At 40.1% G+C, this 23,641-nt stretch overlaps 1 protein-coding gene across 2 annotated transcripts in view; it reads right to left on the reverse strand.

Annotated features, from left to right (window-relative positions):
- Man1a1 (mannosidase alpha class 1A member 1) overlaps positions 1 to 23,641 on the reverse strand; it is a 177,453-nt gene that overhangs the window by 52,023 nt on the left and 101,789 nt on the right. For both annotated transcript variants that reach the window (XM_075945965.1, XM_075945974.1), the window contains exon 6: positions 21,008 to 21,102. In XM_075945965.1, coding sequence (XP_075802080.1) covers positions 21,008 to 21,102 — 95 coding nt within the window. The remainder of the gene's footprint in view (positions 1 to 21,007; positions 21,103 to 23,641) is intronic.

Here is a 23,641-nt window from a genome sequence, read left to right on the forward strand (position 1 = left end):
AGTTTGTCATTTCCATGTGAAGCATGGACTACTTTATTAGAATACATAAGGCTGCTGCTATTCAGGAAAGGAGAAATCTATGAATAAATACCTCACATTTGTTTCACAGGTTAGAACGTTAAAGAAACACTAGGGGTGCTTGAAACAGCTGCAGGAATCATAATATTATAGGTTTAGCTAAAATTACTTGATACGTATGTGCATGCATGCTCATTAAAGAGTTACGATACTAGAGGTGATAATGTCCCACTTGAAGACAGTCTAACAAAAACTCTAGTATCAGGCGTGCGAAATTTCCCTTCCAGCCATTAGTCAGGAGAGTCCAAACAATGACAAAATAATAGGACTAATGCTGGTGCCTTTGGTTGCCTCTCAGAATTTATTCTGAAGACACCACACATGTCGGACACAGGATTGGAAGACGTGAGCTGGAGCTGATCTGGAAGTTTCTCTGAGGACGAGCTTTCATAGTATCTCAAGGCTGCTAAGAGAATAAAGTAATTAATGGTCCTACCTAGGCATGACACTTTGAAATCAGAAAGGGCCCAAAGGGCAAGCTATCCTCAAAGCTGCAATGGTGGCAATTATAACTTGAAAGTAACCAACAGCTATAAACTGGACTGAAGGGCTGATTAATAGGAGGGAATCCATGACTGGTATTCTCAATGGAGCCAACAACCCGTGACTGGCCAGGTCACTGAACCTAGAGGAGAGCCTGTTATTGCTACCACATCCTCACACAAGTGGCACCCTCTAACTGCATCCCTACACACAAGTGTAGCTCTCACCCTTATCAGGGAAGCTTCTTTCTGCAGCAGACACACATTACCACAGAAAGCTACAAGTAGTCAAGATGTAAGGGATCACCGACCTTGCTCAGCCCCAACTGAAACAGCTACAACACCCAAGGCTCAAGGAAAACAGTGGGAGAGGGGGCAGAGAGACTGTTAAGTCCCAGAGGGCCAGGACATCTACTTTGAGACTATTGAAAATATTTATGAAAGGGAACATAGCCACGGGCTCTCAGCAATATTACTGCTTAAACAAAACATGAATAATGGCAACACCAGTTGACATCCCGATGTGGATGGGGGAGTCTTAGAAGGTCCCACTCCTCAGTGAAGGAACAGGGAAAATATGCATTTCCCTAATTAGTTATTAAGTACCAACTGGTCAAGCCTAAGAACATATGCATATAAGTAATACTAAATGGATTTAGCATGTTATATTTATATATTTATTCATCTAGACATAGAATAATAAGAATGAACAAAAAAGAGATCATGGATTTGAGGGGGGGACATGGAGTGCTGAGGGGAGGGGATTATGTAAATAAATTATACATATATGAAATTTAAAAAATCATGGAGTAAATCTAGCCAAGCAAGTGGAAAAACAAAGAAACTGAAAAAACATAAAAGGAATCTCTTACTTTCTTAGTCACGAAGTTACTACAAACTGAGAATCTAAACAACTTTCTAAAAGCAATAGAGAATGGCATATTAAATTCTTTGCATAGATACAAGTGATGTACATACTCATCAATGAAGATGGAATTGAATACAAATGACACAACTCCTCATCAATGAAGATGGCTTTAAGGTTTTATAAACTGTAAGCCTCATTAAGAAAACAAAAGAGGGTAAGAATAAGTGTATACACAGTCTTTTACATGTGTTATGTGTGTGCAATTATACCTTTGTCCCTATGACACTCTCATGTTCAATGTTTTTATATCAGCCAACTGCAAACCTGATTTTTAAAAAAGGAACTTAAACATAAGCAAAAATGCAAGAGTCTGCAAAGGGAACTCTTTGAGATTATTCTACTTTCTATATTATTAGTATATAGAATTCTCATTAGTATAACATAAATGACTTATCTCCAAATTACTTCTAAATATATCTCGGCAAGCCCTGTATTCTTAGGACAATATGGTCACCCAGATGACTATTTGGAAGGACAAATAACAGCACTCATCCAAATTAATGATTACCGAAGAGCATCCGGGGGTCAGGGAATGCAGATCAGTATGCTACCTTCTGTTCTGGATAAAACAGTCTTCACAGGGAAAGCAGCTTGGCAAGGCTTGTCTCAGACATTAGCACAGACACCATAATTCCCAGAGACGGGGATATGCACTGTGCAAGTTCTAAACTAAACCAAACCCAAGAACAGCCAAGGAAACCCTAACTGGAGTATTTATGACTTAAAACACGGAATTTTAGTTAACAGTTCCAAGGCTGTACTCTGGGTCACAAGGCCCTTCAACTTCCATGGCTTCTGCTTATGTGGTTTCTTATCTGGGTGAACACTCGAGGACTCTTAGCACAATAAGAAAAAGAAGATAATGGTTCTTTAAAATTTTAACCAGTGTTAAAATCGGTTTTTTTGAGGGTGTGTGTGTGTGGGGGGGGGGCTTTTATACAAAGAAATTTACCTTTAGTTTAAAAACAAAAACAAAGACAAGACATGCACTGTAAGCAGTGGAAAGCAGCTGTGACTGAGAGGGACATTTCCACAGTGTTTTCACTTTTATCCTTCCGGATGTGCTGCGGGACAAAAGACTCATGGTTAAACATTCCTATTTCCCACCCAGTCATTTGATTAAAATGCTTGCATGCTAGCAAATTATCAAGATCAGTTTGCAAAAAAATCAGTCTATCTTCATTTTTAAAGAAGTTCTCATTTATATTTGAGGTGAACAAAATATTTTGATACCACACATATTCACACACTGAAATGGTTACTAGAGTCAAGCCAGTTAACAAATACATAGTGAGCATTGGTGTGTACGTGTATGCATGCACACAAATACATGCAAGTGAAATGGAGAGAGAAGAAACTGGCTGCCCGTAGATGGTTTCCACAGCTTTTGCTCATGTGCACAATTGACTTGATAGAGGCTCAGTCAGGGCAATGAAAGGGAGATGGGAAAGAAGCCTGATTATGAGACGTATCAAAATATAAAAATATAGTGCACAGGATTTGATGACACATCGGATGCCAGGGGAAAGTATTTAAAGATGACCTCAGGAGTACGGAACTAAGGTGTTGGTACAGGAAAGGATCCGTCAGGGAGGGAAGTGGTGTGGGGGTTGAAATGATGCCCAGGACTTACAGTAGGATAGGTTTAGAAGCGACTTCCGCTGCAGCTGGATCTAAAGACTTAATTCACTAGTGAAAACAGCATTAAAATTTGGAATAAGGAGTGTCGGGATCTTACACATGGTAGAGAGATCCGTGATGCATTTGCTTCCAAGGTGTTGAGCTGGGGCAGCAGAAGCTTCCCTATGTTCCCCCACTTCTTGAGTCTACCCTGATTCGAGGTGCAGACCAGCTACTTACACTAGCTACCTGCCACGCTCCAGAGTTGCATTAAGATGTGTGTCACAGCCTTCCCATCGCTTGCAGTTTTTCACTGATGCTCAGAGGTAGCAATGTCCAACTAGATACTAAACAATCTGGACACACACTATTGAACTGATCCAAGAGAGCATTCAGGTCTGGTGAGAGACACCATGTAGCTGCTCAAGGAGACAGATGCCAGAACCTCACCTTGTAAACCACAGCCTCGTGGCGATACACAGATTAATAGAAATTGGTTAATTTAAGATGTAAGAGCTAGCTAGGGATATGCTGAGTCATAGGCCATACAACGTTGTAGTTAATATAGTTTCTGTGTGATTATTTGGGCCTGGGTGACATGGGAAAAGAACGAGCTGTCTCTGTTTATATCAGGGAAATATGGAGGATGAGTGTAGTAGCCATGACTGTAGACACGAGCAGAGGGGAAATTCCTTGGAAGTGGTAAAGCCTCATGAGCTTGAACACCAAAGTAAGAAGGGAGGTTGATCTAGACAGAATAATAGAAATATACAGAAAAAAATGGACTTATTACAACAGCGAGAAAATGCAGAGATTTATCTCTCAGAGGAATAGATTATGTAGTATTTTTGCCAGGTAACTTTGGTTTCATAAATAAGGCACCAATTAAACACTGAAGATGAGACGAGAAAGTGATAATAAGATCCTATTAAAAACAATTTGATAGTCTGGGACTTCGAGAACTGGCTTAGAAACGAGCAGCAGGAAGAAGCATTTGTTGAAGTAAACCATAGTGAGGGTCTGTGATGGTCAACTCTATATGTTGACTGGTCTGGGTTGAGATACCCAAATAGTCAAATATTGCTGGCTGTATCTTGAGAGCATTCTTTTTCTTGAGGTGATCAAAATTAGAATTAGATACCCCCTCATCTGCTGGGTGAGCAGCACCCAGCTCTCTGAGGACCTGGATAGGCCACAAAGGGTGAATTCAGTTCCCCTAAGACATCCATGTTTTCCTGCCCATGGTTGTGGGAGCTCCTGACTTTCAGTGTTTGAATTGCTCTCACCGCACAAAGGCTCTCTTGGTTCTCAGGTCTTCAGAGTCAGTCTGAGTTGCAGCACCCACTTTCCTGGGTCTCAAGCTTGCCCCAGGAAGACAGTAGGACTTCCTGGTCCCTGTAGTGGGATGCGCCAATTCTCACAATTAATCTTCTCTCCCATTTCTGTTTCTCATTGTTTCCCCTACCTCTAGATGGGAACTGAAGGGAAGAGAAGTGTGGGAGTCATAGAAAACAGTGGAGAACCAGGCAGAGAGAAGAGAATGTGGCAGAGGGAAGACGGCCCACAGGACAAGCTTTCAGGAGGATGTGTGTGCGGAGGGCTTTTCAGGGGGAAAATGAGGGTTGGCGTAAACAACCTTTTTGAAGTAAGTGGACAGAACGGAAGTGATGTGTACAATTCAGGGCTCATGGATAACAGCCGCTGAGATGTTTCACGGGAGACAGCTCACAGATGCGTGTGTACAGAAGGCAAGGGTGAGGAAGGCCAAGGAGAGGCTGTGAGGAACAGGAAACTCGAGGCAGAGTAGGGAGAAGGTCAGGGGCCTGGAAGGAAGGGATGGAACTTTAGAGAAATGTGCCCTCCATCAGAAAGACGCCTCCTGAATATAGCTTCAAAATGTGTTCACTTTTCACAAATGGGGAGGCAAGAGCGAAGAAAGGGAGTTACAAAGATTGCACGGAGGAAGGAAACCTAGTTCTACAGAAGACGTCTACAAAGACTCAGGTTTATTTATTTCAGAAGAGAGATCGAGGAGATTTTCATACCCTTATCATTTTTATTAAGAAAGATGCTACGAAGTTTCCCATTCTTAACTTTAAATAAGAAAAGATTTATTTGTGTGTGTGTATGTGCCTATGGCACTTGAGTGCAGATGCCAATGGAAGTCAAGGGCATTGAATCTCCATGGAGCTGGAGTTAGAGGTGGTTGCGAACTGCCAGATGTAGGTGTTGCAAACTGAACTCTGGTCCTGTACAAGAGTAGCACACTGTTTTAACTGCTGAGCCACTTATATTTCTTAACTCAAGTATACACACTGTAAATTTATATTTGCTTTTAGCTTTAAATAATGGGAACGGGCATAACCAAAGGTAACGGCCATAACAGCAATGCTTAGGGTTACTGATGAACTTTATCTCTGTGAGTTATGTTGACCTCAGTTGGATCTGTGGAGAACCTTTCATAATTGGCAAAGTGTTTATCTATGAATAGAGTAGTTGCAGACAGACACTTGGAGAGCTCACAGTCCCAGGGAAGCACAGAGAAGGTTTTCCTCCGATCTTCTCCCAGTGGGAAGTCAAAAGGTACAGAATGAATTCAGTTCCAACACTTCTAGAACTGGCCGTTTATTTCTCCACCAGGTTATAATAAATTAACAGGACTTTAAGAAGCCTTCGAATACTGTGGAGAACAGCGGAATCAGGAATTAGCAGTTGATATAGACATGAATAATTTGCATTAGTATAGATTTTGCTTTATTGATAGAGATTTACGGTCAATTTTGTTATATGTATAAATGTTTCTGATGTAACTTTTACTTGATAACTGTTTTGTTATATGTAATTTTGCTATGTTAAAGTTAAAGCCTTTTTTTGTTTAAACCGAAAAAGGGGAAATGATGGAGGAAGGTCATTGGTTAAATAAAAAGACACTGCTTGGCCCTCTAGCTCTAGCCCTTACTGGCTAATTCTGATATACCGATCAACCCATCTCTAATAATCTGTGAGCACCGGTTTTACCGGGAAGATTCTAGTTCAGAGCTTCATCGCATGTGTCTGCCCAGGAGCCTGGAGCATGGCGTTTCTCCCTGAGGTGTCTGCTCCGGAGAGGAGAGCTGTCGAGTCTGACCTCACTTCCTCTTCCTCCCGGCATTCTGTTCTGTTTACTCCTCCCACCTATCTCCTAACCAATGAGAGCCAAGCAGCTTCTTTTATTTTAACCAATGACCTTCCTCCATCAAGCAGTGGCTGTCTGCTGCCTGTGGCACTCACTGCTTAGGATCAACAGAGCAAGAAATGTATTTACCTTGCAAAGGGACCTAGGTACTACCTCCATCTTTTAGGAAAGCTCACAAAGTAAATAAACAGTTCTTAAGTATTATTCCACACAGGACTCTGCTTGTTATATGGATTCTATCTCTTAAGCTTCTAATATAAGTATGCAGTGAGTGATTACAAATCAGATTAGGAGTTTGATACTTTAACTGTAGCAAAAACCTTGGCCACTAGTACCAACTTTGCTGTTGTTTTAAAAACATCACTTGGCTCATGCATCCTTCACCATTTTCTGACTCTGCAGCACTATTTAAATGGTGTGTGTTTCTCCCTTTCTGGGCTATTTCCAATGATAACAACACAAGGAAGAATCTTTGTCTAATTACCAACTTTTACGAGCACACCACCGTGGATGTGGAGCACACCACCATGGATGTTCCACTTCAAAGAGGAGAAAACCGAGACAAGTCAAAGAGAATGTGGCACCAGATTATTTAGTCTTGTAATATTTACATCAAGTTAAAAGTAACTGAGGACTTTCCTCTAAGCCAATTAAAGAAGAGTTCTCAAGAGTAATCTAAACAAGATCAAAGGCCACTTAACATAATGAGACAATGTAGCCATTACAGATCGCCGAGTGATGAGAAACTGGTCTGGGCTCAAAGGTAAATGACACTTCGGATATTTACTGTTTATGGCAGGAGCCTTTGAAGCCAAGGGCAAGACTTTTAATTAGAGTACAAGGAGAAACTAGCAAAGCTGCTATTTCTGAATTTTTTATCTAAAAGTAAGAAAAAAGAAAACCTTCATTAAATGAAATATTCGGACACACACTGCTCTTGTCCGTTGGTGAGTCCTAGAGGCGACATAAAGAGATGACGTGATGGGAAGGGGGCAATACGCAACAGCTTTCAATGACCTCTGATGTGCTGTGCTTTGAGTCCGGCTTAAACCAACAGACAGCAGAACATTTACAGCACCCTGCTTCCCCGAGAGCAGGAAGCTGACCCGGATGATGCTCTGCAAGAAGTGGCGGTTTAATGCTCGTCATACGGAGAACTTCTGAATCGAGAATGGCCACATCACAGTAAAGGTCTCCTCGCCAGGCAGTGGTGGTGCGACATTTAATCCCAGTACTCGGGAGGCAGAAACAGGCAGAGCTCTGAGTTTGAGGCCAGCCTGGTCTACAGAGTGAGTTCAAGGACAGTCAGGGATACACAGAGAAACCATGTCTTGGAAAGCAAAAAACAAAAGTGTCCTCAAATTTGCTCATGCTTTTCCTTCCTTCCTTCCTTCCTTCCTTCCTTCCTTCCTTCCTTCCTTCCTTCCTTCCTTCCTTCCTTCCTTCCTCTCTCTTTTTTTGTGGCTGCTGATAAGCAGCTTAGTTTGAAAAGAAGGAAAGAAAAAGGAGAAAAATACACCTGCCCTTTCAAGTAAAAGCTGCAATTTTATATGAATAAAATAAAAGGCCATTGAGGAAATCAGTCTAATAAAAGAATACTTGGAAACCAGGTGCTTATGAAAATGTTTTGTGAGGTAGTTCATTTATTTTTTTAAGCATATTTGTGTAGGCTCAAAAACAGACATTTATGCCTTGTGTTTTCAGAGGCAGTATTTCAGGGCTTCCTGATTTCATGAAAACTGTGTGTGCGTATATATGCATACGTATTTATTATAATTATATACACAAACCATTTGCCCATTAATTTACAGAATGAACAGTATCAGGAGTGAAACTTCTTAACAATACATTTAAGAAAATTCTTTATGTAACTGGAAAAATAGATCATTTGAAAGTGTACGTGTTTTAGGGAAGTCTGGCAGCACGCCATTTTCCTTGTGCATTTGTGTGCTCTTTGTGTGTTTACGGGTGTGGGTGTATATGTGCATGCCAAGGCCAGAGGTCTGCAGCAGGTGAGTCTTTTGCCTTACTTCCTGGGGCAGTGTCTATCACTGAACCTGAGGCTCAGCGACTTGGTTAGACCAGCTGGCCAGCCAGGTCCAGCACTCTGCCTCCCCAGCACTGGGGTTACAGGTGTGTGCCACTGCACCTGGCTTTAATGTGTGTGCCAGGTTTTCATATTACAATAGTCATGGTTGTGTGGCCAACATTTTATCAATTAAAGCATCTCCCAACTCTTCACTCCTTCCTTTAAAGATAGAAGAAGAAGGCACATCAGTCTGTCTGTCCCAGACAAAGCAGGAAAGAGGAGGTGGGACTGAGTGGATTAGAATGAGATGCTGACGTCCCATCTTATCTTCAGGTTCTTTTTGAACTTTTTACCACATGTAAAGACAAATAGCTCACTTTCCCCTGACATACTCTTGCATCTGTTCTGCTTGGGACAGAGGTTAAAGTCCTGTTGTGAGATAAGCATCAGAAAATAAAAGCATTAAATGACAACGAAAACCAAACATTCAAAAAAGAATGCCCTCTCTAAACCCATTCTCATCTGACAAGGTCCTTGCTGAAATCGTTCTTAATGTAGTTTATAAACATCTGATTCTTCAGCTACTGCTCACTTTTACCGTTTCCACTTTTGAAAGTCTAAAGACAATCATGGCCTCATATAGCACAAGTATACATAGCTCATAAATACAAAGGCATATTTGCATTTTTGAGTGGATACACAAAAACATTTTACTGCTAAGAGAGCTTCTGGAAGAATTTAAAGTCTACTGCTCACGGTCTTGATGTATTTGTGGAGTGCCAACCTGCTAGATCTTGTAATTAGCTACAGCAATTCACACATAAATAAATAGCTAAAAGTGCTCTCCTTAATACATTGCTAGCATTCTTTTTTTTCCCTACTCAATTTAAGAAACACAACTAGATACCTCTCAATATAGGCAGTTGCCACATTATTCCTTATTCCAGTCTCATTTCCGAGTATTTTAATAATTTAAATAATCCTTCTTCAGCTGGGTGGTTTCATTATTCATGTCCTTTTGTTGTCCCAGATGATAACAATTACTCCCAGGCCGTCACAATCCTGCCTGGTTTGTGGAGGGCTGTGCGTTATAAGCTGAGTCCATGGAGAACTGCCAGAATTACAAATGTGTGCAGACATCACACACACTTCTTTACACGAGGGGCCAAAGGCAACGATGGCCCCCACCCTGCTTTGGGGAAAGCTGAAAGAATGCTAAACTGGCCACAACCACCTGGGGAACTGAAGTGTCGATGTGAACTATTCTTTTGGGTGCCAGAGAGCACCCTTCCCATACCCCGCTGGCCCTCTTCATGTTAAATTTCAAGGTCCTGTGGGAAATATTCTTCCTGTCAAACTGATACGACATAGCAATCCTACATCCCCCAAAAGGAAACCCACAGCTTAGAGAAAGGCCTGTGATGACACTTTGGAAATATTCGATAAAACAGCATCTTCCATATGGCTTTAGTGTTTTGATTTATGCTGCTGGCCTTTCCGCTGCCCTTTCTTTCTGCTGATCTTACTTGAGCACAATCACCAGCATTATAGGAGTTGGCACTGTCAAATATTTTAAAATTATGGAAAATCTGTAACAGACAATTCATTAATTTTCCGATGTCCATTTGCAGAGTGCCTGCCGTGTACAAAAAGATACAGAAGTGAAGTATCTAGGGGACAGAAGAAGACAACATAGGTCAGGGAAGAGCACAGCAAGAGCCCTCCCAAGAACCTGTAACAGTCTATCCAAGAAACAAGGAGGACCTCTTACAAAGAGCTGGGCAAGCAGATTCCATGATGTCTGAATAAACACATGTAATCATAGCTGAAGAGAAACAAACGAATGCATGTTGATTGTGCAACTTCCCCCACACAGCTGTTAGAAACGGCATGCACCTTAAGCTGGCTTATGGAATTTTGATTGTGCTTCCTGGGATGTGTGTGTGGAGGGGGAAGAACAGCTTTATTCCTAAATTTTGGACAACTGTTCACTGTTAAAGCCATTACAGTAATTGCGCCGGGTCTGTTTATTAATTTGTCACAATTAAGTCAATACGAGCTTTACTAATGTCCTATTACTTGATTAGTTTTGAAAGTGATTATCTTAAGAACTCAACTTAATTGGAAGCCTCTCAATTTACAAGGTACATTAAACTCTCGGTTGCATCTTAAAATTATTCAACACATGCAGGTCAATTACCAGTAATCACTGTTTTGTACAAATGTTCCATAGAATCTATGACATGGTATGACAAAGAGGGAGAGCGAAGCTTAATTAATCATGTTAAACTCCCACTGACATTTGCAGGATAAAAAGGGCAATACGAGCATTCTCAAGAGCCTTTCTGGTCCGCTACTCAAAACTGCAGAACGGGACATGCGCAACTCGTCACCTCACATATGAAGATAATTTGTCGTGATTGCAAAATCACCAGCTCGCTCCGCCTGTACCCATGCCCAGCTGCACGCCAATTTCCAGATTCGTAAATTACAATTAATTCTTGGGACTGCCCCATCACTTTTCCTTCTGTAGCTAATCAGAGCCCGCTATCAATTATCACTCATCCCATTTTCCAGAACGGATCAACTGAAGCTTTCAGTGCACAAACAGGAGACACCGTGCAGTTAATGTACCAGTGAGACAGGGAGGCCTTCAAAAATTATTGGCTAAGTCTGAGTATTTTATCGTGCTTTCAACCTCCACTCAAAGACGGAGTGCATTCTGTTGATTATTTATAACGATTCACAATTGTAAGGGCTGATAAAGTACCTTTGTGCCTGGTGTAATTTTCAAATGTCTTTTTAAACTCCTTCATAAACTTTCCCACTCGATTAATTGCATATCTGAAAGGCTCGCCCCACACTAACAATCTAGTCTTGAGATCAATCATAGGAAAATTGACTATTAGCTCATTAAAAAACTGGGGAAGTCAATTCCTTGAAAAGTGCACTCCATTGTGCAAAGGCACTGGACGAATTTATCTGCTGTGACTTGTCCCTAATCTAAGTTCCACACACAGCAGAAATTGAAAAGTGCCAGGGCTGATTTGCTAGCAGTTGTATAAAAGTGTGAACAGAGTGAACCGAGCTGAAGCTGTGAAACACTAGCTCTGTGCATTTAAATACTACTGAGTTCCTGGTACCCAAGCACACATGAACATCATTATCTAACACAGGGCGAAGTAACTATTTAACTACTATGGGAAAGGAAGTGACCACACTGAACAATCCACTCTGCTGTGTTTTGAAATAAGGTTCTCTGTGCCTGAAACTGGCGGGTAAAGTAGGCTTCTGTAGTTGGCGCCTGCCCTTTGGTTGATACATAAGTACTTTCTGAAGGGGTTTAGGTAAGCTGGATACCACCTGTGATAAATCTTTACACTTAAGTACTCATATTTACCCTTAAAATGAGTACTTCCTAATGCAAGCACAAAAATACCTAAAAACACCTAATTCTTGGTTGAATGCACCATCAACTAAGGCACTGCATTCAGATGGCAATTTTTCTGCCCCCCCCCCCGTGGTTTTAGAAGCATAGCAGGTGACTGTGAGGATGAGAGTTTGGTCAGGAGGGAGGCTGGGGTGCAGAAGGACTGAGCATCTCCAAATGTGTGCTCACTGGCAGATAGAGTCTGCTTCTTCCATGAGAGAATAAAGACACTTTAAAATCCATTTACCTGTGTCAACTTCGATTATGACATAGGTGGGAAGAAAGGAATGCTTAGGCATCCTGTGGCTCTTCAGATCCCCACTGCTTCACCCTGGGGGAGCAGCAACACCAAAGCATCCTGTGTTCAGATTGTGAGTTCTTTACTTTTTCATAAAGGAGGCTGCACACAAACCACACTGAGAGCGCGTGCCGCTATTCTTCCCACCCACCGCAATAAATAAATGTCTTTAATTTGGTTAAGCTTCTGAATGCATGGCAGAGATCTAAGGATTCAAAGATCAATGAGAGGATTAGCTATTCTCAGAGAGATCTTGGTCCCCTTCTCACCTGGTGGGAGGAGGGGCTTTTTCTCTCTTTGGGTCCTCCTTCCGGATTCCTTACTGCTGCTAATGAAGCCTGAAGCCCCAGCTATGTTTCTTCTGGAAGTGGCTTTGCTATTAAAGAGTTACCCTGAAGTTCTTATTTAAATTTAATTAAAAATAACTTTCCTTTTGTTCTATGCCAGTAAGGGTCAATTTTCATCTTGTCTTTACATATAACTAAAAAATCAAAAAGGAAAAAGAAAAACGAAAGGCAGACAAGCAAAGTATGGGAGTAGCACAAGCAAAATCTACTTTTTTTAAAAATCAGTATTTGAAGTTAACTTTTTTTTTTTTCTTTGAAAAGCAACAAACTGCTTAGAGGCAAACGGGAAATTTGCAGAAATACTAACAGAAGCAATACAGAATATGGCACCTCCCCTCAAACAGTGGAGATGCCCACCTTGAGAAGTTAGGTTCTAAGAACCGCTGAGGCTTATGGATTTTTCACCATAAGGACGGCTTTCAGAGTCTCGTCCTGGACCAACAGCAGCTTCTGAATCAGACTGAACATGGTTAGAAAAGCAGGTTACCAAGCCTAACTAAATGCCACTGCACTGTAAAGCGGGCACAGGGGATGCAGCACCCGAACAAGCTCTCCAAGCCACAAACACTGTGAAGTTTGAAAAGTTTGGTTCTACTAAAGTTGGTTTTTATACACTCATTTTCTGGTATTTGTTTATTCAATAATTAAATTGATTGCCATTAAATAAAGAAAAAAATTTCTAAGGCAGCTGAGATAGGAAACAAAGCTATTCTTAGAGGCCTTAGCTTAATATTAGGATGCCCTTAAGCACTGGGACCTTACCCTAAATTGATTTAAACAGATGGAACAGAGGATGATGGAGACAGAGCTTAAAAATTTTCCAAGGTATCCTAAAAGGTAGAAGCTGAGAGTCAGTAGCATAAAGTAACTATAGTTATGTAGTTGGAGGCTGCTCGTTCGTTCCTAGCTGCTCAGACCTGAAATAATTACACAAAACTGTATTAATTAAAACTTGGCCAATCACTAGCTAGCTCTTATATCTTAAATCAACCCATTTCAATTATTTTATATTTTACCACAAGGTCGTGGCCTACTGGTAAAGTTTTTGGCTGTTGCTGGTGAGGACGTCTGTCTCTTGTGGCAACTACATGGCTTTTCCTTGACTTCACCTTCTTTCCTCCCCTGTCTGCTTGGACTTCCCATGTTGCTCTATTCTGCTAAGCCACTGGCTGAAACAGCTTTATTCATTAACCAATAAAAGCAACTCACAGATGGAAAAACTTCTTACACCATAGTTAGCAGAATTAGCATAACCTAAGAACTGGGAAACAGGTCTATGTGAATATTGACGGCTATAACACACACCTTCTCAGCAATTTGGTTCGTAGCACAGTAATTAAGCAAGAGATAGTGTGTTGGGCCTGGGAAAAGAGCATAACACTTATTGCACCAAATTAACTTTGAATTAGCAGTGCTAATTAATAGAGACAGAAAATTAAAAAAAAACAAGTAAGAATTTAGGCAATAGCTTCAAGCCTTGGTCTCATATATTAGACCCAAAATAACAACAAAAAATATTAAGAGCTTGAGCATGAAGTCGCATGGACTACACAGAGACACTCTTTCTGCGTTTCCTGTTAGATCTACCAGCTCCTTTCTTGGCTAAGGGAAGAAGAATGTGCTTCAGAAAGGGGAAATTTGTGCTTAAAAGCCAAAGATTATCATAAGGGATTACTCCCACCAGTTTAATTCTGGCTGTCCATTATGATGCTGTAGAAGAGACCCTCTGCCCTTCACCTTAGTTTTTCTGTAAGCTTTTTGACTACATGTAAGAACCCCATTAATACAAAGTTGATGAATAGGGAAAAAAAGCATTCAAGTCTTTCACTTTTTTGCGTAAGGATGAGTCCAAAACAAAATGTTTTATACCTTTCAGAGAGAACAGTAGGATGCAAAGGAATGGCAGGGCATATGAATGTCTCAACTAGGGCAGTCAATTCCAGGGGTTCACTGAGACATCTGGAGAGGAAGTACTAGTTGGGGGTAAGGGTCATTCCCATGAATTTTAGCTCATTCCAGCACCAAATACCATTCTCTGGTAACTAATGCCATCTTTTTCCCATTGAATGTGGAGGGCAGTTCTTCCCCCCAAATTATTGAAGGTGTTGCCTATAGGAAAAGACTGGTCAGCTGGTCCTTCTGCTCCTTGCTAAGTTCAGCTCGAAATAATTAATATGCCAATTCAGTATATTTTGAAATGATACGTCCTTGACTACTTCACTTTATATGCCATTTTTATGTATCCCATTATCCTCAACACTGAGAGCAGGGCCATACATTAGGAATGAATCCAATGTGCATTTCTTTCATATTCCTCTGCAGCATTTCTTTTATGTATTAATTGGATTTCCACAAAAATCTTTTGAGTTCAACTTTATTGCTGTTATTTTAGATTTAGTTATGAGAATACAAACTTAAGAGAGCTAAGAGAATGGCCCATGTTTTAAAGCTACAGTGATAATGTCAATAAATACTAGTTTTAACTATGGCCAAGTAGCAGCTAGAAAGAGGTTGTCATTCTGTTTATTTTTTTCTCACTTTAGAGATTATTTTTATTTTACAAAATTGTACCTGGTAAAGTAATTCTCTGCTAATTAGAGTTGTAATTTCTAAAAAGAAAAAAAAAATTCTGTAGCCGGGAAAGCAGCTTGGCTGGCAGAGTGCTAGCCCAGTATGCTCCCAACACTGAATAGACTGGGTGTAGTGGTGCTGGGCTGTAATCCCAGCACTGGAGAGCTAGGAGGATCAGAAGTTCAAGGTCATTCTTGGGCATGTGAGCAATTTGAGGCCTGCTTCATATATGAAACTCTGTCTCAACTGCACGAGAAGAAGAAAAGAACCCCATCAAATGGCTGACAGACTAGTTACTACAGTCAACTAGTCCAGACTTGTTAAGGAGGACCTGCACGACTAGGGACTCTTCAAATAATATGAAAGCATGGGTCAAGGACTTGCCAATCATATTCTCGAGTTAAAATAAGAATGTCTGACTTGCACGGGTCAGCCAGAGTATTCGAAAGGATTACGGGATGGCCCAGGAGCTGAGGCTATGTATAATCCCAACAAAGTCCCACCGGGGGAAAGAAAGACAGCCTCGGAGATGCCCGACTCACATGCAACCTTTCTTCCCATCACTTCACTTACTACATTCATTTCTTTCCATAGAAACCTTTTTATAGATCTGAGTTCTGTGACAAGGTTAGGGCGAAACTGGCCGTTTTCCTGACCACTAGCATAAGTGATTTCCTCCCACTCACCCTCCTCTCCTATGTCCAGGCAGCTGTGTGTTATGCAGAACCAAACCTTGTTCCTAAGAGCTGTGAGATTCTAATTCATGACATCATCACTAGGCATACCAGTTTAACGATCTTCAAGCAAGGTTGACCGGCATTTTCTGGAGAATCGCTGTGGCTAAGTGAATTCAATATTTAAGATAGAAACCCAGTAATAACAAAATTCAATCTGGGGAAAGATTAGCTCAAAAAAGGAGGTCAACTTAAAATACGTAGAAAAACTCATTCTTCTGGAGTTGGTAGAAGTTGTTTTGGGCTCCTAAAGGCTCCAGAGAACATAAATAAACACGAACTGTCAGGTGAAGCTTTGTGTTTATACGTGCTTAGATGACTGGTAAAAACACTGCAAGATAATTAAGCAATAAGCTGTCTTTACCAGGAAATCACTAAATCAGCTTGCTCTCCTTCTGCTCAGAAAGTATTTATTGATATTGTTAATATCCCACCTATTTAGTTAAAGTATGGAGCTGTACTTGGCTTCATTTGCAAACAGTGCTCTTCCTTTAGATCTGAAATGAAAAACTTAAAAAAAATGGGACTCAAATATAAATAAACATTGAAATATACACGTCAATGACCAAGTGAAGTCAAATGTTTAAAAAAAATTTAAAAGTAGTTTAGGCCAGGAAGCAATTTTCTCTAGTTTTTCTGTTAAAATTCCCAAGTAAAAATACATAAGCATTTTTACAGCATTCAAGTATTACTCAGTAACTCAGTAAGAGGGTTATCACCATCCATATAGGATAATCTTTCTTTGTTAGGAAACATTAAGCTATGTATTATTCCTAATTAAGATGGTGTTTCAGGCAAAGAAATTTAAAACTTAATTATAAGAATATAAACTATAATGTAACTCATAAGTACAAGTATGTGCTTGGCCAGATAATTAAGATAGTGGGTACATAAAGTTTCATCAAGTGGGAGGGAACAGGTGAGGGAGCGGTCCTACGTACATCATCCTGCAGACTAATGAGACCATCGCTGAAGAGAGAGCAGTCTGGTCCCAGCACATCCCCTGACGGTGAGCAATAAGAACACACGCTACAGACAGTCCCACTAACTTAATATATCCACCCCACCAGTGTCGGCTCAGAAAATTCACCAAGAGAAAGAAGGGATAAAACAATATAGCTAAAACGAACTCATTTATCAAGAGAGACAGAATAATTATTAGGAATGCCCAGGCTGCATGTGTGGTAATAGACATGAATAATGGGCACATTAACTACATTATTTTAAATTAAGAACACACTTTAGAAAACCAAAAATCTAATAGAAACCTTCTCCACACCCCCGCTTGACTTATGCCTAGAAATAAAGGAGTGGTAAAATGCTTGGTTCCACAAACCACAGAGGTGAGTTTCTGTGGCAAGGTAGAGAAAATTAAACGCCGGGTCCCCCTGCTACCAGTAGTAGTGACATCAGACATCAAACTTGGACATCTATCATTACAGAAACTGGGTTATACAAAAATCTAATCTGCTAGCACAACGTTGGTTTTCGTTTGAAAGAGGCATTGTGTAACTTAACACAGCCACCCTCTACAGCACCACTGGGGAGGCACACATGCTAGTCTGGTCATCTCTCGTAACACCGAGGCTATGAAATGACCACTAGTTACAAGATCTCAGTTAAAATGCAGCTCTTGAATAAGAATTTGTTCCAGCTACAAGAAAAGCTGCCCCCGTCCCCGACACCCCCCCGCACTGAGTTCTCAAGACAGCATATAAGGAAATTAGGTTCTCTACATATTTTCCAGCTTATACATAAATAACGAAATTCAATTTGTTCTATTGGTATTTTGGCTCCAAATATATAAGCCTTCCCAATTCAAAATACTGCTTGTTTTAAATTCAACCCAGTAAGCAGTTATCTATGCTTGGCAAAACTATCCTATATTTATAAATTACAAATGTGAGTGTACAACACCACACACAAAATATATATTCTGTTTTAACAACCGGAATTGAATCCTGAGGGAGTGGGCCTGTCTGTTATCCTCTTCAATAAAACCAAGTGAACAGAAGTAGAAAATCTTCCCAAGATTTAGAACAAAACATTGCCACAGGAAAGACACAAAGAAATGCTTATTTTTGACAAAAGAGAAGTAAAGAAACCAATTATCTTTAGGTGATGACCTGGATTTTAGAGGGATGTGCACACGTCATAGCAATAAGTTCATGTTCTGGGGGATGCTGGCAAAAAATAGTATTCCTATTTTCAAACCTGAGAAGTACTACATTATAATAACACAGCCATCACTCAATGCCTCCTTCAAGAGAGCCCGTGCTGCGTTTCAAAACCAGTCAGCAATGACAAAGTGTCCTCAAAGCCCCCCAACCCTTCCCCCTATTACATACCTTGGGCATTTGACAAAGTCTACATTCTCTTGTTTTGAGAAGATAATTAAGAAAATATGGGTTTAATGGACTCAATTCCCCACTTCTCCTTTAAAATATTTACTAGTGGCAGCCTTCAAAAATTAGAAAATTCCCATTGCCAGCTGCCCCCTTTCCTTGAGCCTCACTGTGAAAATATGAATTCAGAAAAAAATGCCCACTGCTAAAATAACAGCAAGACTGCAAAATGCCATTTCCCCCTCATCCGAAAAGTTTCAGATGAAATCTCAAGCTTTTCAGTTGGAGACTGGGGTCATTTAATGTACTTTAATTAGACAAATGAATATGATGAAGAATCCTACTCTAATTTTGCCAATGCTTATTTTATGAATTTGGGGCATGTCATTGCTATTTGGTGCACAGGACTGAGAGTGGATAAAACATTTAATAGCGAAAACAGCAAAAGCTCATCTAAGCTGGCAACAAAACAAAGCAAAACAAAACAAAAACAAAAGCAACCAAAAAAATGTCCCTATCAGCTGCCAGGTGATTACATCATTTCCTTTAGTTTAAATGAAAACATTGGGAAAATATAAATGAAAATAATCATTTTTTTTAAAAAAACCATATACAATATAATCTTTGAAGTGATGTCCTAATGCAAAATATTGTTCAAAATAGGGATGGTCATGAAAAATTTGAATGCCCCAGTTAATGAACTCTTGACCATCATAAGCACACACACACACATACACACACACACACACACACACACACACGCACGCACGCACACACACACACACACAGATTCACAATTTAATAAGTATTCCTTTGTGTACTGAAAAATATTTCCATAGTACACTAAAAATCAATTTGATTAAGAAAAAAAATCTACTTCACTATTAGAAATAAACATGAAATAAAGTTAATATTTATAATTATTTCAAGATACATCACAATGTTATAAAATGTTCAATGTATGCAACGTAGGCCCATACCTTTCCTGCTAGTTTAGAAAATCTTTGTTTAATTGCAGAAAGTCACAGTATTGGCTCCAATGAGTCTTAGAACAAGTTAGAGTCATCATATACTCTAGGTTCTTAAAGCCAAGCCTCAGGTCCTAGGTGGACTCCCATGGAATGACAAGGTTTTGGAAATTGGTATGATTTGATTTTCTAAGGAATAGACTTTTTATCAGAAGAGCTCCCCATGGGTTGATCAAATTTTAGTTCGTGAATCTGGGAAGGGTCACCAAAGGACTAGTGAATTAGCCTACCTTCCAGTTTATAAAGGAGCCTGTAGACTGTAAAGAGATGGTTTGAAACAAAATCTTAAGAAGCTGGAGAGAACCAAGAAGCAGGTCTCTCGGTAAGCAACTAGTTTACCACTATGCTCATAATAGCTTCCTCAGAGGACAGGGGAAGGGAAGGAAGAGAAATCAAATAGAATAATGACACGGTGTTTTTGTGACCAGATCTTACTGAAAGTAAGAAAACAGTATCTTTGTCAGGATGTTACCTACAAATATCAAGTCTGAAGATACGGGAGGTAATAGAAACGGTCTACATGGGCCAAATACAAAAGGCATCCAAAAGCCAAGCTACTGCAAGCCAAGCTCACATGCAGTCTTGCCTTGAGATCTTGCAGAACATGGAAAGATAATTAAAGTTCACAGATCCACAGGCTGCGCCTCAGGAGCCCTGGTGGGGAAAACAGGTCCTGAGCTATCTTACTACCTGGTAGAAAAAACTAGCTCAATTTAGTACTTAATAATACTTAATAATTCTTAATAATACTTAATAATTCAATAGCCCTAGAGTAGGGCTTCCCCATCTTTCTGCTGCAACATGCTCAGCATACTTCATACTTAGACACAAAGATTCACTTAATGAGTTAGACACAATTTCCAAATTTAGTTAGTAATTTACAAATGAAAATAAAACACAGAATCTTGGGGGTTTTCTTTTTCTTTTCTTTTTTTACTAAAGGAAAAGAGAAAACAATCGAATGATGATTAATTTCCATGATTTAGTTGAGGATAAAGTATTGCTAAAATAAGTAATTATATGTTGTTCTAGTTTTGTCAAACCACTCTGTCGGTTCTTATGGTGTTTCTAAGGTAAATAAAGCATTTTTATGAACACGCATGTACGTGGACATAAACATCTGCCATTTACTTACTGTCTGGTCTGATAGATTGATTACCAACCTCTCTGTGACTCTAGTTCCCTATGAATAAAACGGAGAAACAATTGGAGTGACTATATTGGGCTCTTCTGGGAGCTATATGTGTAACATCTGTAAGAACCGATCACATTTTATGTTGATCATTGCAGCTTAAAACAGAATTATTTAATTGATGAAATACTAAAACCACAATGAAAACTCAACTCACTCCCTGGGAGAATGCTAAAAAGTATTTGGCTGGCTTGTTCGTTTGTTTTTAATTAATTGAGACAGCATGCCAGTTTTCTCTCTGCAGAGGGGCTGGTTGATCTGTCAATGAACCAGCCCCCTTCCCTCTTTACAACTGTGGGCCTGACAGACTCAGCTGCTCCCAGCCTCATAGATTCAGATAGCAGCTTTTTAAAAGGTTTGATTAGTCTAAGTGTTATTTCTCTGCAACATCTCCATCTCCAAGAGTTTAAACAAAGTAAAAAACCCTAGCGATTTGCTTAAACAAAATGCTTTCCTGACTACTCTTGGTATTTATGGAGTGGGACAGTATCACTCAGACAAGAGTCGTAGAAAACAGAGCCAACTTGGGCTCAAGTCTGCTTTGCATGGCTCTGCTAGGACGATGGTAAGTCACGACAGGAGCCCATCCAAGGTCAGAGAACACTGAAGGGGTAAGAGCTTCCAACACAGTTCTAAGACACTCAATTGTCACTCGCTGTCAGCAAAGTATGCATGTAATAAACCATCTCACAAGGCCACAGTCTCAGATATTGCACCTTAAAGTACGTTGTTGAAAATGAAGACTTTTACCTTTTCATATTCAGCAATGCCCAAGGTATTCCAGAGGGAGTATGAAATGCAGGTAGCAATTTTACCCCAAGTTCCACTGCTTTCTTTCGAAATATCTGAAAAGTTAAACAATTACGTAAGCTACTATTGCATGTAAAACATAACGCTCTCCACTATTATCCATTTTTAGCACTTTACAACTCATCTGCAATCACAATGAGTAGAGCTGAACTTATCTGGGGGCCAACGCACTGGGGGTTCTTACGCACTACCTTAGATATACCTTAATAGGAGGGCGTGAGCACAGCACGATTCAGACATGCATGTCTCACGTCCTCAGTCTTAATTTCTAGTTTGAGTCTGCTGTTTCGGGCCTTTGGAAGCATCATAGACCATCCAGGTAATTTCTATGGGTATGCCAGGAGGTGAACTCTCTGGTTTTGGATAACATTTCATAGATTGAGAACTAGGTGGTCTACTCTAGACACAGTTTCTTCTTGGGGCATAGGGAAAAGAGAAATTTTAGAAAGACATAATCTACATATTATCTAAGCCCTTTCGGGTTTTAACTTTCTGTGATATTGAAGGAAACAGGTAAAAGTTAAATTAGGTACAGATTCTATCCATAGTGTAATAGGAAGATGATTCCCATAAATACTTAAAACACAGATAAAGTAACAGGTGGGGATGGCCAAATCTTGCAGGTGTTCAGCCGGATCATCAAGGCTCTGTGGTGGAGGTGGCCTTTAGATGAATGGCTATGACACCGACCTGGGGCTAATGAGAGAATGCGGAGAGGTATTAGGGGTGGACATGGTCCTCCCCTGCGGGATCAGTCTATCACCGATGGATGCATGATGAATCTGCAGGATAAATAGTATACCTCGTCTGACCAAATGGGTACACTGGCAGGTAGGGTGGTATCTACAGTCTAGGTCAAAATCATAGAGACACATACAATCAAGAGTAAGCTTTTTTGTTGTTAAAATAACGAAGTGCTTGGAAGCAAATTTGGTTGAACTGTGCTTTAGGAAGGTCAGTTGAGATGACATTTGTTCAGTCAGTTGTTCAAATCAAAATACTGGCAGATTCACTGAAGGAGGGCCAGCTACCACCTTCCCTGTAACAGTTATGACACTGGTACCTTGTACCTTCAAACTGTATGACGTCATTTAGTGTACTTCTCATTCCTACTACCTCCTCAACATGGAAAAGGCTGAACTAATACCATGGAGGATGATGGCAAGGCCCTTCCTCCACCTGTGTGAGCATTGGGTACAGGGCTTGTCCAGGAAGTCCTATGTGTATTTCCCAGGGAGAATGGTTCCTCACAATTCCCATCCCAAGACCTGAGCCTCTCTAAAGAGAGACCCAAGGACTTGGCTCCAGAAGGGATGGGGACCTAGTCATTCTAACATGGAAACCCTCACACAAACTACCCTTTCAGAGTCTAAGTCTCATTTAATAAGGAAAGTTAGAAATGAGTTTCAAATGAAAACCCTGGCAATCAACTGAGGTAAACTGATATATATTGTATATAAATTTAAAAAACATATGTTTGTGGTACATAGAAAGAATAAATAGAGGCCTTTTGACCTACAAATTATCAATTGTCATCAAAAAGATAATTTCCTGCATCAATAGTATATGGAAAACAGATAATAATAATAATAATAATAATAATAATAATAATAATAATAATAATAATAAATAATATCATCCATGGCTCAATTTCTCCTTCCCATTCTCTGCCTCACCCTGAGAATTCTAGGCTGTTTTCTATGGTAAGGATTTATGCTACCACTGCCTGGCCATCTGTGGACTTTCTGGTTTCCACCCAACTTTTAAAACTGTTAATTAACTCCTTTTCAAGACAGTTACATAAGATAGAAGGCAAACTATGCAATTAAAACACCATCTTGGATATAAGCATATGGCTGTAAACTAGAGACTCAGGCTTTGAAGGCACAGCGCCTGTGTTTGAATCTCTGCTGTACTGCTGCAAGTTGATTCATCTTGGCCCCGTTGCTTAATCTCTCTGTGCCCAAGATTTGTTGCCTAGAAAATGCAGAGAACAGCAGCATTTGCTTTGGGAAAGTTGTGGAGAAAAATAAACAAGTCATTATGTTTATGGACCTTAGAGCAAATAGTGGCCACTCCCTAGGTTAGGTGTGGCTTTGATGATCATAATAACACACATCTTCGAGGACTTTGCACAGTTATAGTTTGAGGCTATTTCTTTATATGATTCTGTTTTGGTCAGAATTATACTCCCCCACCTCCAAGGCTTGATTATGAGCTCAAGAGCTCAGCCCCAAGTTCTCATTACCTAACCGCATCCCTATCCTCTTCCAATTCTTTTTCCAGCTCTTCCCTTCTACTCCTAGAACATAGCACAATTTGGGTATCTTGCTGTTTTCTGAAATCTAATCCGTCCCACACTGAGTTAGTAATTGAATATTCCAGATAAACTTGCCTAGTTCCATCACTGATGATGTTGAGCAAATCTCTTGGACTTGGTGTTTGATTTGCTAACCTTCAGTCCCCACCAGGTGTACCAGGGTTAACTCTGACGTGTCCTGTGCATAGCTCACCTGAAGATTAGTATAGGCCATGTTCTCACCACCAGGTAAAATAAAAAAAGATGATTATAAA

This window comes from Microtus pennsylvanicus, chromosome 1, assembly GCF_037038515.1.
Source record: "Microtus pennsylvanicus isolate mMicPen1 chromosome 1, mMicPen1.hap1, whole genome shotgun sequence".
NCBI lineage: Eukaryota > Metazoa > Chordata > Mammalia > Rodentia > Cricetidae > Microtus > Microtus pennsylvanicus.